General features: G+C 40.2%; 1 protein-coding gene across 1 annotated transcript in view; it reads left to right on the top strand.

Annotated features, from left to right (window-relative positions):
* LOC115094651 (myosin-IIIb-like) overlaps positions 1-18892 on the top strand; it is a 62901-nt gene that overhangs the window by 14085 nt on the left and 29924 nt on the right. The window contains exon 2 of the mRNA XM_029607901.1: positions 3208-3342. Coding sequence (XP_029463761.1) covers positions 3208-3342 — 135 coding nt within the window. The remainder of the gene's footprint in view (positions 1-3207; positions 3343-18892) is intronic.

The raw sequence follows: 18892 nt of genomic DNA on the forward strand, positions 1-18892 counted from the left end.
TAAGAAAGGCAAAAGGAAAACCAAACAACTGCTGGCATGGTTAAATAGTGAGGTGAAAAAGGAAATTAAAGCCAAAAGAGCACTATTCAAAAAATGGAATGCAGACCCCGAATGAAGAAAATAGGGAAGAGTATAAGCACTGGCAAGTTAGATGAAAAAAGTAATTGAGGCTAAGAGAGAGTTTGAAAAGAAGCTTGCCATAGAGGTAAAAAATAATAAAACCTTTTTCAAGTACATTCAAAGAATTGGTCCTCCTTCCTGCCGATGGAATCCCGGCACCCCAGTGGCTACCAGTGCATGAAGGAAGAGAAAAGTGAGAGGCCCAGGATAGTGAGATTAGCCTTGGGGACTGTGTGTGTGGCCCCTACATTCAGGCTCTAAACTGAAGAAAGGGTTACACAGAGAGTGATAGTATGTGAAAGGAAGGATTATAACCAGAGATAGAGTAACTGGGCAGACTGGGTAGCCCAAATAGTCCTTTTCTGCTGACATCTCCTATATTACTATATAACAGTCCAATTATAGAACAGGATATTCATTAAAATTCCATTTATTCTTAGGGCATATGATTTTTTTTTCCCTGTAACTTGTGTAACATTTTGGAGGTACGCTTTATAAAAGAAGAGTTTCTGTAGAATGGCTAAATTAATTTTACAGTGGAGGTGAAGGTAGCCTGTGTGCTGTAGTGGGATTTGGTTTACAATTTTTTTTTAAATGTTTATATAAGGAACCTATTTGTAAAATCACCACCAGAAGGTGTCCTAATAATGTTCAAATTTACAACCCATCACACCATTCCTCAACTTTCTAGAAATGAACTAAGAGTTCTGTATATAACAACTTTCTTTGTAACAGTGCTAAAAATGACAAAATATATGTATGAAGGGGATGGTAGTTCATATAGAAATGAAACGATGTTGATATAATCATAAACTACGAACCACCTTCCTCCCTATAGTGTTCATAGCTTTTTTAGCAACATTTTTTTTAAAGCTCCAATAGTGAAATAAAATATTTTCTTTAAATGTGCAAACTTAACGCTCTCTTATTGAACCGTTGCCTCTGCTTAAGTTCCTTTGCAATATCCAGCTAACGAAGGTTTATACTCGACATCAAAGCATATCATCTTACTGCCCTCTCAACGAGGCCATGTTTCAGACAAAATCCTTCGTCAGGGGATGTCTCTTCCTTTACAGCTATGCCGATTCTTCATCTATTAAGACATATTGTGCTTTGATGTCGAATATAAACCTTCGCAAGCTGGATGTTGCAAAGGAAATTAAGCATTTGCACATCTGAAGAAAATATTTTATTTCACTATTGGAGCTTTAAAAAAATTTTTGCTAAAAAAGATATGAACACTATAGGGAGGAAGGTGTTTGGTAGTTTATGATTATATCAACATCGTGAGACCGATTACTGGTAGTATCAGTTTCATTTCTATATAAAACTACCATCCCCTTCATACGTTTATTTTGTAATTTTTAGCTCTGTTACAAAGAAAGTTGTTATATACAGAACTCTTGGTTTATTTCTAGAAAGTTGAGGAATGGTGTGATGGGTTGTAAATTTGGACATATATAAGGAACCTGACGTTGCCATTGAGATGAACCAATACAGACAGTAAATGTTCATAGTCAATACCTTTGATATGTTTACCAAAATGCAGTAGATCTAAAAATCAAACAAATAAGTAAATAGAAAATAGCTGGAACCTGGAAGGGAATGGATTGATCAACAAATGATACAGGAGCAAAGATGAAAAAAAAAAAAGAATTAGTGGTGCACTGGCTTTATGTATTCAAATGAATTGACATAAAAGGAATTTGTTAGCTAGAGGATTTCTCTTATTCTGTGCCTGTGGGAGAAAACTGGTAAATCAATGAAGATTTCTTTCCACAGGCAGAGGAAAGGGAAAAATCCTTTCTGAATATGGGTTAAGAACCATCCCTCCCTAGAATATATATTTTTTAAATCATTCATACTGGGACGGTGGGAAGGGAATTGTTACATTTCTAATGCAAGGTTTCAATTCTGCCCCAATTTATTTGTGATTTTCTATGTTAATGGATGTTTCACAAGTTTCATGATTTGTTTATATCAAACTATTTATGATGCATTACAGCAAATACAAGAAAAAAATTCAAAAGAAATCTAATGATGCTTCTCCTTAGCCTGTTATCAGATACTTCTGTTAGTCCTTGTTAGGATTGACCTGGGTGAGAGGGCAACACTATCAGACTGATCCAAACTTGCTTTTCTATCACTGCAAATAAAACAATGGTTGGAAATGATTAACCACAGCTGTAAAGATATGAAACTGCTGTTCATAAATGCAAAAGATACTTTGCTGTAGTGGGAATCGTTACCAGCATGAAGATCAATATCCGATTGCTGATGTATTAATGCTATTTTATATTTATTTACCACCACAGTCCCTAAAAGTCTTCTTTTCTTTTTTCAAATCATATGTGTAACCACCCAAAAAATAATTCAAAGAATGTACTTGTTGTACGAAACATAGGTCATAAAAAAAAAATCAATTAATCCTACCTAGCGATTACAAATTCCACTAACTGTCCTTGCTGTAAAGAAAAAAAATCCACCAAGCTGTCCCAATGTGGGCACCATGTTTTGGTATCATGTGCCTGCCTCATGGGAATTATCAGTTTGCACCTTTACGCACATGGAAATATAATCCTTCTTTTCTCAGGGAAATCAGAGTTATAACTCCATGCGTGCAACAGGGCAAAACCAGGGCTGGGTTACCCTGAGTGAGGTAACAACCTTATAGGGTCATTCACTAAAGCTTTATCGCGTGCGTTAGGGCCCTAACGCATCCGATAAGGCCATATTGCATGCGAAAAGGGACTTTTTGCATGTGATATCATGATAATTAGGGGGAGGGGGAGGAGTTGGGGTGGGGAGGGGAGCAGTCAGGGTGGGGGGGGGGGGAAGGGAGGAGTCGGCGGTGTCTTCGCTGCTGGCGAAAACATTACCAACGTTATCGTCGGCAGTAGTGCGACGAATAGCACCACCTTTCACGGTGGTGCTATTTGGTGCGAAATCTGGCAGCGAAGACACCGCCCCCCCCCCCCCCCCCCCGTTTTTGCTGGATTCATCATTCAGCGATGAATCCAGGCCTTAGTCCTTGCATTTGACTATTACCGCATGCGATGTATGAACTGAACCTATCTTTTCATCTAGGACATCGATGAGGAAATCGAAGCAGAGTACAACATTTTACAATCACTCTCCAACCACCCCAATGTTGTAAAGTTTTATGGAATGTTTTACAAAGCAGATCAGTTTGTGGGAGGACAGCTCTGGCTGGTTCTCGAGGTAAGCTTCCACCTCAGTACCGTCTTCATTAAAAACAGACTTGAGCGAGGCTAGCCCCTTGGCTTGGCCGCAGTGGCATAGACACCTGCGTTTTGTGCGACAGGGGCTGGTATGGCTCAGGTGTGCCATGGAAGTGATGCACTCTGGTTCTGTGGAGGGAGGCAAAGACATCTGCTGCCGCTGAGGTGAAAATCAGCTGGGGCAGCAGTGATGCTGAAGCTTAGCTTTAGAGGAAACTCCCTGCCAGCACTCAAGCAACAAGGGATATGCCGTACAGCCCAGATATGGAATGTAGAGTTGTACTGGGCTATGAAAGTGGGGGAAAAGGAGTAAAACAATAGATTTTATGGTGAGCTATACCAGACGTAATTCAAGCTGGCTGATTAGAGATGAAATTAGGGTGAAAAAACGTTTTATACAATTTGTAGTCCCCAAACTGATTCCCCTTCCTCCCTTTCCTGCACCAGTAATTAAGATCCATTTTCATCACCCAAAAAAAACCAAAACTAAACTAAAAAATGAGCAAAATAAGTTAACCAGACACATAAGAGAGAGATCATTATTTAATATTCAAATTTATGGAATTGTGCTGCAGAACCAGCCCAGAATGTTCTCTGCCTTGCTATAGAATCTATCCCTGAACTGCCGCAGGAAACTGAGAGCTCTGGCCCACCCCTTGTACCAATCAGACCTTTCTTTAAATGTTAAGAATTAAGTCTTAAAATAACAGCAATTATGATAATGTTATTGTTTGCAAATTGCAATTACAATGTATCTATATGCATATTTCAGACATTAGCACTTTTTCAAATTACTTGGCTTGGAGAAAATATAAAAATGTTTCATTTGCTGTAATTATCTTGATTTTGCTGCCATGCTCAGGCAAGTTCCATATCGCCGCTAGATCGAGCTCAATCAGGCCTCGATTCTGCAAACATTCCTGAGCTGTGTGACTAGCTGGCGATATTCTCATGTTGCAAGAAAGGTGTCTGGGCTGACTTGGGGGACACTCAGCTTTTGCCACTCTGCAATCATTTTTAGACATCTCTGGTTTCCCAGAATAGTTGACTCGGTATTTGAATGGAAGATCTTTCATTAGAAGTCATCAGGAAAGAAGTGGCAATGGCAGAAAAATAGTTCTGCTAAATAGTCTTAGAAGCTTCGTGCTGATGCAGTGACATAAAGTAAAGTACAGCAGGTGAGGTGAATGTCAAGGGCAGATATAGTGTTTCATTTTGGGGGACCACCTACGACGCGGTCATAAACTGCTCTGCATCCTATGTTAATTCAAGTTGTTTTTAGACTGCCACATCCATCACCTGGAGAGAGCTGATTGCTGTTTAATTGCTTAGCCTTTGACCTAAAAGTGTACACAAGATCCAATAAGATTAACGTATCGCCCATTGCAGTGCTAACCAAGAGTGAGGATCCCTAGAAAGGGTGAAATAACAGCAACTCCAGTATAATGGGGCAAATGCTCACCTTCCCATCTGGGCTGTGCTTACAGGCTCAGTTACAAGAATAATCAAACTCAATGGGACAACAGAGAACAGAAAAAAAATATTGATACCTTTTGAAAGCAAAAAAACATTCGTATGTTTAAATATTCTGATATACAGACATTTGGCATATTGCTAAAGATTTATTTTAATTACCTCAGGCTGTGCGGATGGTAGAATCAGTGCTTTTCTCCATTAGGAGTTGAAGGGGATTTCCTGTACTATTTTATTTAAAATGTATTTATTTAAAAGTTTTTCTATTCCATCTCATACAATGAAATTGCTCTAAGCTGATTACAATCCACGTCATATATAATAATAAGATGATAACGCATTTAAAACACTTTAAAACTCCAAATTACACACAATAGTAATTAATATTTTTCAGAATATTATCTTTCAACTGGCATCAAAATATTCATTTAGGGGAATTTTTTGTTTCCACTATTTTCAAAAAATCATAGTAGAAGATGGGAAGGGCATTTTTCGACAGCACTAAAGTTTTCACATGTTTAAAAACAGTACAGATGTAAACACGTTCGCATCACAATTCCCAATCTTCCCCACCCCCTCCCCCTCTTTACAGCTCTACATTCCACTCCTCGGAGCCCAGCTCACCACAAACGCCTCATTATAGAGGCCACGTTTTCAGACTGTCTACTTTGGGGCATAGTCCTCAGGTACTTTTTTACATACAAACTTTCTCTTTCATACTTGCTGTAGGTGCAGAGTATGCACAGATGTTTGCACCTGCTTTTTGCACAGGTAGAATTTGTAAGGAAAATACTTCAAGTAGACTTGAGAATGCAATCTAACAAGCTAACTTTTAAAGAACTGCGCGGGGCCCCATATACGTGTGTATATGGCATCACGCAGATCTACTGGAGTATTTTATAACCAGCACGCATCATATGCGTGAGTTATAAAATATGCATAAATCTACCCTGCAAAAAGTATATATAGAAAACACACAAATATATAATGAAGTTATCCAGATAAGTCTTAAAAAAAAAAAACCCCACCACTGATCCGGCTAAATAAGTTAGCTGGATAAGTAGTGCTTTTTGAGACTTATCCAGCTAAATAGCTTTAGATGCTACCACTTAGCCGGATAAGTTGCAACTTATCCGGCTAAGTGGTGCCAAACCATTCAATGCGTATATGATGCAAAAAATGTGCATATTTTTCCAGTCAATTTAAAAATTATATGTGCAGATCATTTACATGGGAAAATTAAGTAGGACTAAATGTACATGTAAGTCCCTATTTATGAATATAAGTTGGTATATTTTCTAACATGCAAGCATAAAGGAAATTTCTCTGTTTTCCGATTCCTTCACCAGTTCACCCAGTCCATCTCCAGGTCATTGGGCCAGTGGGACCCTCTTGTTTCTTCAGCCTGAACTCCCCCCGGTTCTTTCAGACCTCCCGCTCAGCCAATAATACAGTATAAACAGGTTTGATATCACATATACAAGATGATTAGCAGATGTGAAACATCATGAGTAAGTTGCCAAATCTTCACACATAAGTGACTCTTGAAATAGCAACTTATGTGTGTATATGTTGGCCCTGCCCCAGAACGCCCAGACTCTCCGTGTATATTTGCGCGTGAACCTTTATTTATGCGTGACTGTTTGATCATAAGACCTATGCGCACATGTACATGCTATTTACATGCAAACATGCCAATTTTTCCACACACAACCTTTTGAAAGTTCACCCCTAGTGTGTTGTTTTTTACTCTCACCCAAAACATGTACCTGAAAAAGCTGCATTGAGGTAGGGCAAATCGCTCTTTACCCGTGTAAATAGCTTTGAAAATCGCCCCTGAAATGCTCTTTATAAGCACATTTGCAGCTATTTGTTTTCCTGAGACCAACCTTCTCAAATTCAGAATCAGGTTTTCATTGTTTGTCTTACCCTCCCTAATAGCTGTTTGCCATGGCTTCCTCTCTGGCCTCTAAGCGGGTGAACCGAACACTTAAGAACATGAGAACATAAGAACATGCCATACTGGGTCAGACCAAGGGTCCATCAAGCCCAGCATCCTGTTTCCAACAGTGGCCAATCCAGGCCATAAGAACCTGGCAAGTACCCAAAAACTAAGTCTATTCCATGTAACCATTGCTAATGTCAGGGGCTATTCTCTAAGTGAACTTAATAGCAGGTAATGGACTTCTCCTCCAAGAACTTATCCAATCCTTTTTTAAACCCAGCTATACTAACTGCACTAACCACATCCTCTGGCAACAAATTCCAGAGTTTAATTGTGCGTTGAGTAAAAAAGAACTTTCTCCGATTAGTTTTAAATGTGCCCCATGCTAACTTCATGGAGTGTCCCCTAGTCCTTCTACTATCCGAAAGAGTAAATAACCGATTCACATCTACCCGTTCTAGACCTCTCATGATTTTAAACACCTCTATCATATCCCCCCTCAGCTGTCTCTTCTCCAAGCTGAAAAGTCCTAATCTCTTTAGTCTTTCCTCATAGGGGAGCTGTTCCATTCCCTTTATCATTTTGGTAGCCCTTCTCTGTACCTTCTCCATCGCAATTATATCTTTTTTGAGATGTGGTGACCAGAATTGTACACAGTATTCAAGGTGCGGTCTCACCATGGAGCGATACAGAGGCATTATGACATTTTCCATTTTATTCACCATTCCCTTTCTAATAATTCCCAACATTCTGTTTGCTTTTTTGACTGCTGCAGCACACTGAACCGACGATTTCAATGTGTTATCCACTATGACACCTAGATCTCTTTCTTGGGTTGTAGCACCTAGTATGGAACCCAACATTGTGTAATTATAGCATGGGTTATTTTTCCCTATATGCATCACCTTGCACTTAACAACATTAAATTTCATCTGCCATTTGGATGCCCAATTTTCCAGTCTCACAAGGTCTTCCTGCAATGTATCACAATCTGCTTGTGATTTAACTACTCTGAACAATTTTGGGTCATCTGCAAATCTGATTATCTCACTCGTCGTATTTCTTTCCAGATCATTTATAAATATATTAAAAAGTAAGGGTCCCAATACAGATCCCTGAGGCACTCCACTGTCCACGCCCTTCCACTGAGAAAATTGTCCATTTAATCCTACTCTCCGTTTCCTGTCTTTTAGCCAGTTTGCAATCCACGAAAGGACATCGCCACCTATCCCATGACTTTTTACTTTTCCTAGAAGCCTCTCATGAGGAACTTTGTCAAATGCCTTCTGAAAATCCAAGTATACTATATCTACCGGTTCACCTTTATCCACGTGTTTATTAACTCCTTCAAAAAAGTGAAGCAGATTTGTGAGGCAAGACTTGCCCTGGGTAAAGCCATGCTGACTTTGTTCCATTAAACCATGTCTTTCTATATGTTCTGTGATTTTGATGTTTAGAACACTTTCCACTATTTTTCCTGGCACTGAAGTCAGGCTAACCAGTCTGTAGTTTCCCGGATCGCCCCTGGAGCCCTTTTTAAATATTGGGATTACATTTGCTATCCTCCAGTCTTCAGGTACAATGGATGATTTTAATGATAGGTTACAAATTTTTACTAATAGGTCTGAAATTTCATTTTTTAGTTCCTTCAGAACTCTGGGGTGTATACCATCCGGTCCAGGTGATTTACTACTCTTCAGTTTGTCAATCAGGCCTACCACATCTTCTAGGTTCACCGTGATTTGATTCAGTCCATCGGAATCATTACCCATGAAAACCTTCTCCAGTACGGGTACCTCCCAAACATCCTCTTCAGTAAACACCGAAGCAAAGAAATCATTTAATCTTTCCGCGATGGCCTTATCTTCTCTAAGTGCCCCTTTAACCCCTCGATCATCTAACGGTCCAACTGACTCCCTCACAGGCTTTTTGCTTCGGATATATTTAAAAAGGTTTTTACTGTGAGTTTTTGCCTCTACAGCCAACTTCTTTTCAAATTCTCTCTTAGCCTGTCTTATCAATGTCTTACATTTAATTTGCCAATGTTTATGCTTTATCCTATTTTCTTCTGTTGGATCCTTCTTCCAATTTTTGAATGAAGATCTTTTGGCTAAAATAGCTTCTTTCACCTCCCCTTTTAACCATGCTGGTAGTCGTTTTGCCTTCTTTCCACCTTTCTTAATGTGTGGAATACATCTGGACTGTGCTTCTAGAATGGTATTTTTTAACAATGACCACGCCTCTTGGACATTTTTTACTTTTGTAGCTGCTCCTTTCAGTTTTTTTCTAACAATTTTTCTCATTTTATCAAAGTTTCCCTTTTGAAAGTTTAGCACGAGAGCCTTGGATTTGCACACTGTTCCTCTCCCAGTCATTAAATCAAATTTGATCATATTATGATCACTATTGCCAAGCAGCCCCACCACTGTTACCTCTCTCACCAAGTCCTGTGCTCCACTGAGAATTAGATCTAAAATTGTTCCCTCTCTCGTTGGTTCCTGAACCAATTGCTCCATAAAGCTATCATTTATTCCATCCAGGAATGTTATCTCTCTAGCATGTCCCGATGATACATTTACCCAGTCAATATTGGGGTAATTGAAGTTTCCCATTATTACTGCACTACCAATTTGGTTAGCTTCCCTAATTTCTCTTAGCATTTCACTGTCCGTTTCACCATCTTGACCAGGTGGACGGTAGTATACCCCTATCACTATAGTCTTCCCCGACACACAAGGGATTTCTACCCATAAAGATTCAATTTAGTATTTAGTCTCATGCAGGATGTTTATCCTGTTGGACTCTATGCCATCCCGGACATAAAGCGCCACAACTCCTCCCGGGTGCTCCTCTCTGTCATTGCGATATAATTTGTACCCCGGTATAGCACTGTCCCATTGGTTATCCTCTTTCCACCATGTCTCTGAGATGCCAATTAAGTCTATGTCATCATTCACTGCTATAATTCTAATTCTCCCATCTTACTTCTTAGACTTCTGGCATTAGCATACAAACATTTCAAAGTTTGTTTTTTGTTTGTATTTTCATTCTGCTTTTTAATTGATAGGGATGTTAGAATTTTTTAGCTCAAGTGAGTTTTTAGTTACAGGCACTTGGACTATTTTTCTAATTATTGGAACCTCACTGTCGGGATGCCCTAATTCTAATGCATCCTAGATGACTCTGTCCTGTGCTGATGAAGGTCTGAAGAGCGTAATGAAATTCTTCACACCTGCTATAAGTTATAGTCAAGTTCCCTCATTTTGAGTGATCTTGCCAAAGCATAGTTTGTTTAGCAGCTGGGTCTGTCTTACAGGCTGCATCTTATGAAGTCCTACCAGGAACACAGGCTCTCAGGTAAACAGACCTGTCTGGCAGGCTATGCAAGATTTCTGGGAGGCTCACTAGTAATCAGGCCAATGCAGAAAGGTGCGTTCAGCTGCATGCACTTCAACGTGCATTTTCTGATGGCAAAGTTTACTGCCAATGCAGCAAGGAGTTGTTTTGTGCAGAAAATCCATGTTTCCAAACAGGAGTACTGCCTGGCACCCTTGCATGGAAAATCCCATGCAAATGAAAGCATTAAGCATTACCCCTCCAAGATGCAGAGAGACTGCATCTGGCCAGTGCATCTTTTACCGCTGAGAACTTAACCCCTGGTTGGAGCTGGAGTTAAGTTTCCAGCGCTATGAAAAAAGATTTTAAAAGTTTTAAAAATTCTCTGGGTAAGTGCCAGCAGCCGCCACCACCTACCTGGATAAATACTGATTTAACCATCTATCTGGCAGTGAAAAGCAGTCACCGCATAGCCAAATAAGTCAGTTCTTATACGGCTATCTGGCATGGTTCACTGCTACTTATCTAAAGTACTTATCCAGTTAAGTAGTGGTGACCCGCAGCACATAGCTGTATAAGTATTGATTTATGTGTCTATCTGGAGGCTGCTTCCTACTGCCAGATAGATGGATAAATCAGAATTTATTTCAATAAGTGGTGGCAGCGGCTGTCAGGGATGCCTCCGCCCCCTTTCCTAGTTAAAATGTGCTTTCGACCTGTACCAAATGCACATTTTACAGATTTTACATGCTTTTTTTTAACTTATGATGCATTAGCATATCATTAGCTTACTGCATCGGAAGTTAAAAGTAAATAATCTTAGCGTTAAAAAATGGGTGCTGAGAACCAGCGCACATTTAATTAGTGCCAAGATTATTGTATTAGCTATTAAGATCATAATGTGATGATAGAATCAATCTAGCAGTTGGGTCTGTCTGGCAGGCTGCAAGTTCTGTAATAATTAGAAATCTGTGGAAATGCAGGAGTTCACATAGCTGGGTCTGTCTAGCAAGACCTAAGATGTTGGATGTTTGGGCCATATTAGTATTGCTGGCTCTTTAGATTATTACAGAGTCCTGTGGTTAGGCATGGGAAAGGTGAATACTGGAGGTAAATTAGTGAGGAGTTTGTATTTTCTTCTAACCGAGGAGAAATCTTGCAGATGGTCACACTCGGCATCTGGCAGCTGGGATGTGACCATAGTAGAGTGGACTGGATAACTAGACAGGCTGACATTATTTACTATGTTTATTAATGCAGAATCAGTTCTCTGAGAGAGACATTCTTTTATGTTTTATTTTCACATTAGTAAATGAGAAAAGAAAATGAATGAAATTATTCCATAAGAAAATGCTTCTTCATTAGGGCAGCTCAGGATAGGTATAAAAGTCACTGATCAGACAAACCAATTGCATCGGCTTCCTTTGAAGGTATATGTGTAAATTTAAGGTATTAAGGCTGGTATGTAAGATAACTTGGGCCTTTCTCTTGCATTATCTTGGGGATACATTAGTTTCGTGATCACCCCTTAGGAACGAGAATTCGGTTCTGCCTGCTAAGGAAGTGGCTCTGTTTACAAGGTGACAGGCTTTCTCTGTCGTGGCTCCGGCGTTATGGAATAGTCTTCCCAGCAAAGTTCAGCTCCAAACTGATTACTTGACCTTTTGCAAGGCTGTGAAAGCTTGGTTACTCCAGCAGGTGTTTATTTAATATGTTAAGGTTAGAGGTATAGAGTGGATGATTCTGCTGTGGAATTTGGTTAAGTGGAGCAGATAAAAGAATGACGGTTTAAATGTTCTGCTTGGACATTTACAGTATGAACTGTATATTAAGGGTGATATTTTTATTGAATTGTTTTGTATTATATACAAGATTATAATATTTTAATTATGTTGTAAATCCCTATGGCCCTGGTGGCAGTGGAGATTAAGAAGTGTGGAATTATAAATAAATAAATACATGATGATTGTGGCGTAGGATGAGGATCTTTTTTATCATTTATGAAAAAACTAGGCTAACAATTTGTGCACTGAAATGCTTGCTTAGAATGGAGACAAAGTTGATTCATATATGTGAGACCCTGATGTACTGGCAAAGAAATGTTTATCTCTTTTGAAAGATTTGATGTCCCTGATGGAGACCCAGCTGAGTATAAACATGTGTTGAGCTGTACAATTATGAACTTTAATTTAGACTTAATGAACATGTTCTTATTAATTACTTTGAATAATTTCTGTGGTGTGTGTGAGTGTAAAGAGAGTGTGAGAGAGCAATTTTCCAAACTTAGTATTAGGGATGTAGAATAGCAGAGTGGTGTATACAAAGGAGAAAAATGCACCACAGTAGTAAAAACATTAAATTTAAATTTAAATATATATATATATATATATATATAAAAAAGACAAAATAAAATAAATGACACAAAATAATGTTGGCAGCAAACAAAGTTCAATTTCAAGGAAGGCAGATAAAAAATCTGGATATAGTTATATTGTTGATTTTTGGGTGTCTTCCTTGCAATCGATTGTTTTTTGTTTGTCAACATTATCTTTTGTAATTTTTATGTTTTTTTTAATGTATTTCATTTGTATGTATTTAATTATTTTATTTTAATTTGTTTCATTTTATTTTTTTTAACTATATCCATTTTGTGTTTTTATTACCTTGGTGCATTTTTCTCCTTTATATACACCATTCTGCTATTCTCTTTACTTGATTATGATGTTTGTGCCTCTCTTGCTTTGTTATTAGTATTAGAGGTATGCTTTCATTTTTAATGAACACCAAAAATGCAATGAATGAGGCCATTTCTGGTTCATTCTGAATGATATTTTCATATTTGTGCCATTTCGAAAAAGAAACAGGCCTCTTATAACGTTGTATGGACCTTCCCAGCCAAAAAATTGCCCTGACCAGCACCAAGGCCTAGGCTGGGCACTGAGGCCTAGGCCCAGGTCAGTTGTGGCACCGAAATCTAGGCCCATCAGGGCCTGATGCCAAGGCCTAAGCTCAGGCCAGGCCCAGCACTGAAGCCATGGCTGGGACCCCCCTCCTCGGTTAGTGCTGGGGAGCTACCACCCCAACTCCCAATTGCCCTATTTTCTGGGTCTGGCTTCTAAAATGACGGAAGCAATACCTAAGTCACTCCTGCCCAAGTCTCAGTGCTTTAAAAATGGTGCCCTGCACCTGGAGGACAGCACCAAAATGATATCACTCCAGTGCGATACAGTGGTGTGGCCGGTACTGTTCTGATGTACAGTGGTGGGTCCAGGCAGGCCTAGCTAGGGTTGCTGGCCCCTTCTTTTCTTTCTAATTGGTTTGGCAAATGAACAAAACTGAAAAAAAAATTGAACAAACCAAATAAAATTGAAAAAAATCCCAAAACCAATAAACAGTTAATTTTGGGGTGTACACCTTTAGTTTGTATTTTAGAAACTGTGTGGGGGAAGCCATAGAGTTTATAAAATATTGCCTATTTCTGCCCCGAAAATAAGCACATATGTTTCAGTAAATGCATATATTTGTAATACAGGGTCATGCATACTTTTTCTACCCATTTTATAAAATTATGCATATATATTTTACATGCAGAATAATTATAACCATGCATGTGTAATAACCCAGAATTAAATGCAGAGGCAGGTATTTTATATAGTATACATTTTATTCGCTTCTGAAAATACTTTCTTGGGTATTTACTCGGAATCACCTGTTCACTGATACCGTCACCAGTTCACCTAGACCCTCTTGCACTTCAACTTGGATCTGTCACCCAGACCTCTCACCCAAATGCTGCAGACAAAAGACATCCGATTACAATTTGTATAAGCATTTACTGCTTACAGAATAGCAATTTGTGCGCAAACCACCGAACTCTGCCCCAGAATACCCTAAACAGCCTCTTTATTTCTTTAACCTTTCTGCATGACACTGCTAGTACTCGCATACTTCAGGATTTTGCAAAATACTACTTACACGTTTACCTGCTAGTTACACTTATTTATTTATTCATTCATTCATTGTATATACCATCGTTCCAAAAGATCACAACGGTTTACAAGAGCGACATTCATATTATAGGTTAACAAAACATGTTAACTAGAGGGCATGGTTAGTAATTTGTGATAGTTTCCATATCAATAGTCTTCATATAATAGTCAGAGAGTTGTCTTAGTATAATGTACATCACTCATTACTTATTGTTCATTCTTCTGACATTATCATTGTTTTTAATCTTGTAGTTTTCTGCATATTGATGTTTTCTGCTCAATCATATGCATTTTTAAAGAGCCAGGTTTTCAGCTCACATTTGAAACTCTTTCTGACTGGTATGATATGTAATATCTCAGGTAGAGAGTTCCATACCATGGGCCCTGCTATGGAAAACATTTGATCTCTTATTTGCATTAGATGTGTGCTTCACATGGTAGGCACAGTTAGTAGTCCTTTGTTTTGCGATCTTAGTGTTCCCTGTGGTTTGTATGGTTCTAGATTCACGCCTACTAAGCAGGGGTTTCTGTCATTGAAGATGTTAAAAATTAGTGTAAGAACTTTACAATGGATTCTGGATTGTACTGGCAGCCAGTGCAGAGCTGTTAGTGAGGGGGTGATATGGTCAAATTTCTTAGTCTCTAATAAAAGCCTTGCTGAGGCATTTTGTAGTAACTAGTGGTTTTAAAAGTCCTGAAGTATATAGGCCTGGTAATAGGGAGTTGCAGTAATCTATGTTTGAGAATGTTAGTGTTTGTAGAACAGTGCGGAAGACCTGGAATGTTAGTAAAGATTTCAACCTATGTAATATTTGCAGCTTGGAATATCCTGATTTAATTAATTTATTTATGTGTTTTCAAATTGTGATGGTCTCATCAATCAGTATTCCTAGGTCCCGTTCTTGTTCAGAGGGTGTGATCTGAAAATGACCCAGGTCTAGGGGTGGTGGTTTAACTATAAGAGGAGTTTTTCCTTAGCCACACGATTTCAGTTTTTTTTACATGTGTAACTTCCAATTTTACATAAATAAACTATTTGAAAATTCACCCCAAAGTGTATGTGTGTGTGTGTGTATGTACATACACATGTTTTTTTTGTTTTTGCTGTTTATTGCTCTTTACTTGGCTTAGTAGTAAGATTTTTAAGGTATCTTTGGATTCTTTCATTTTGGGGGCATTTAGTGGAAAAGAAATGGGTTTTTATAAATATCCACTACCATAAAAGGAATGTGATAGTCATGCAAGGCAGGTGTAGCAGTCAAAGGTGGCAGGAGGTTGTGTTTCCAGGAATGGAAAGGTGTGGAAACCTAACCAGAAAGCAGCAGATAATAGAAAGATTAGGGGGCACTCCATGAAGTTAGCAGGTGGCACATTTAAAACTAATCGGAGAAAGTTCTTTTTCACTCAACGCACAATTAAACTCTGAAATTTGTTGCCAGAGGATGTGGTTAGTGTAGTGTTTAAAAAAGGATTGGATAAGTTCTTGGAGGAGAAGTCCATTACCTGCTATTAATTAAGTTGACTTAGAAAATAGCCACTGCTATTACTAGCAACAGTAACATGGAATAGACTTAGGTTTTGGGTACTTGCCAGGTTCTTATGGCCTGGATTGGCCACTGTTGGAAACAGGATGCTGGGCTTGATGGACCCTTGGTCTGACCCAGTATGGCATGTTCTTATGAAGTTAAGGTCACTGACCATGAAGAGAGTTATTGCAGTCCCAGGGAAGCCCATGTTGCTAAAGGGACTAGGTGTTTGACAAAAAGATAACCTGGAAGAGTCATGTGGGCGGAGTCTGAATCAGGACTCCATGTCATCTGAATCCAGGTGGCTCCAACAATTAGAGAGCTATAATAAAGAAATCAAATGAGAGGGGAGGTTGGTCAGAGCTGAAGAGGAATCTTGCTGAGAGATGCTGCTGCAGGCTGCTTAACGTGCAGTAAGAATTAAAAAAAAAAACCAACCCCAAGTAAGGTTTCTGAAGGTCTGACCCACTTAAATGTACTGCGTTTGCATTTAAAACTATCCAGAAAACATCTGTGATATTGAGTCCCAGTAAAAGAGCCTGCGGACACACAGAGTAGGCAGATTATTCCCCAGAGCTGGGATCAGCTTTTTCTGCACCCAGGCAAATATTCAGAATTATGCTCTGCATATACACAAGCCCACACACTCTCACATGCAGGTGCACTCTTGCACACATTCTCTTAGACACACTCCCCCAGGAGAGGAGTACCTGTGATGGCTTCTCCTGCTCCTGTACTGCCACATTATGTTAAGTTTCAGCTTGCTGACAGGCTCCTCACAGCTGCAGCAGCCCACTCCCACCCCTTCTTGGCACCCACCTCTCAAGACTCACAGATATCACAGCCAGTGCATGAAGCTCACAAAACACCAGTTGGCCACCCTGTGCTAGCAGAATATTTTGCAGACAGAACACAGACAGACCACCACCAATTACAGGACAAAAAAAAGAGAGCATCAAGTAGAAATAGAAACTTGCAAACAAAAGTAAACTGCAATAATAATAATAATAATAATAATAATAATAAAAACTGCAAAATGCCCAACTGTATTATGCAGTGCAATAATGACAAAAGAGCCACCATTCTTCATAAAACATCAAATAAAATCAAGAAATATAATTGTCAAACAATACTAATAAAAAGAATAATTTCAAAATAGCTGAAGAATATAATTTCCAATCATTAAAAACTCACATTACTGTTTTAATATTTCCCCAAACACCAATAAAATATTTCAAAACAGCAGACACACCAAATAAAACCCCCAAATATCTCCTGCTCTCCGTTCCTGGGATCTTCTGATAGCCAGTCAATCTGAGATTGTTGTGGATTGGAAGGATGGGGAGTGCCACAAACTTTATCCTCTCTCACACATTCCCATACATTCATTCTGTCAAACATTTTCCACTTGCTCTCACATATACAGGCAGGCACACTCTCTCTCTCACACACATGGAGGCAGGTACTATTCATAGACACACACACATACACACATACACATGCAACCCACTCTCTCATACACACAGAAGCAGCCAGGCACTCTCTCATATACACACACACTCAGGCACTCTGTCATACACGCAGACGCATGCATGCAGGCACTTTCTCAAATACATATGCACACATACAGGTAGCTACTCCCTCATATACACATACACGCAGGCAGGCACTCCCTCGTATATACACATACACACAACGCAGGCAGGCAGCCAGGCACTCTTTCACTCACACATACACATGCAAACATGCACACACTCTCTCACACATACACACACACAGGCAGCCAGGCATATTCTGATACTCAGTCAGGCAGCCAGGCACTCTTTCATACATACACCTACATACACAGGCATGCAGGCACTCACTTTCTCATACACACAGAAAGGCTGGAACTTTCTCTCACACTCACATATGCAGCAACATACAGGCAGGCACTATCTCAGGCCCTTGACTTCGGCCACCATGGGATGGGCTCTGCGGCAGGCTAGGCTTCTTCTCCGGATACTGCAGCTGTTATTTGGGGAGGCTGGGAAGGATGTGAAAACAGGCAGGAGGAAAGGAGGTGTTGCTGCTCTTCCAATTGTGAACTAAACTTTTACAGGATCACAGTCGGGCCGATACAGTATGGTGCGCTCCGGTGATAGCCAGTCAATCTGAGATTGTTGTGGATTGGATGTGGACCGCACTGTTAGCCCGGGTTTGGCCGCGCGTTTTCAACGCGCTAGCTTTACCCCTTATACAGTAAGGGCTGTCAGTGGGTTTGAGAACCGACGCCGGCAACATTGAGCGCCTGCTGTCAAACTCGCTGACAGCCGCCGCTCCTGTCAAATAGGGGCGTTAGGGATGCGCTAGTGTCCCTAGCGCCTCTTTTTACCGTGGGCCCTCATTTGCATACTAAATCGTGTGCACAGGAGAGTGGCCTGTGTGCGCGTCGGAAGAGCGGGCGCTCGCCTCGGAGCGCTTGCTCTCCCGCGGGTTTTACTGTATCGCCCTGTAACACAGGTACCTTGGCTTGGCTGTAGAGCAATGAACAGTGACCAACCATCTGCTCCAACATTCAAAGGGGAGCTACAGCTCCGCTCCAGGCGTGGCAGCAGCAGCAGCAGTCCCGAGTCCTGACGATGGCACGTGGTCTGGTCGGCATTCATCAAAGGGTGCACAAGCACATCTATGAGCAAAAAAGGCCTACACGTGTTCTAGGCCCCTTTTTAAACTTGCTTGCGGTGGAAGTTACATCTTTTTAAGATGCAACTTCCCCTGCAAGCAAGCTGTAGCTCAGGCAGGAGGAAGGGAGTGGGAGAGGAGCATAGGAGGGGAGAGAGAGAGAAAGGGGGGGGGGCATGGCTTTTGCGGTCTCCCCTGTTCTGATGTGTATGTGTTGCTGCTGCTGTACTGCTAGACCCAGAGAGACATGCCCACACGCCTTGTACCGTAACACCTGGGGCAGCCGCCCCGTTTGCTCCCCTCCCAGTCCCGGCACTGGGTTTCTCACCTATCTATGGCCTTTGACCATCAGGGGGTAATTAATTCATGAGATTGTCAGCAAACAAAAAGAAATACTTATCATAGTCTGGAATAAAGAGAGGAGGAGCCCTCATGAAAGACTTCCACTCTGCACACTGCAAGGTCCACAAACGCCTTAGCTCAATATATCAATCTGTGTTTCTAGCTGACCTTCAGGAGCCCCCAGATTTGAATTTATTTTATTCCTGCCATTGGCACTGCTGAAACGGCAATCTATGCAATATCTCGTGCACCGCA

Source organism: Rhinatrema bivittatum, chromosome 6 (assembly GCF_901001135.1).
Source record: "Rhinatrema bivittatum chromosome 6, aRhiBiv1.1, whole genome shotgun sequence".
In the NCBI taxonomy this organism is placed as follows: Eukaryota; Metazoa; Chordata; class Amphibia; order Gymnophiona; family Rhinatrematidae; genus Rhinatrema; species Rhinatrema bivittatum.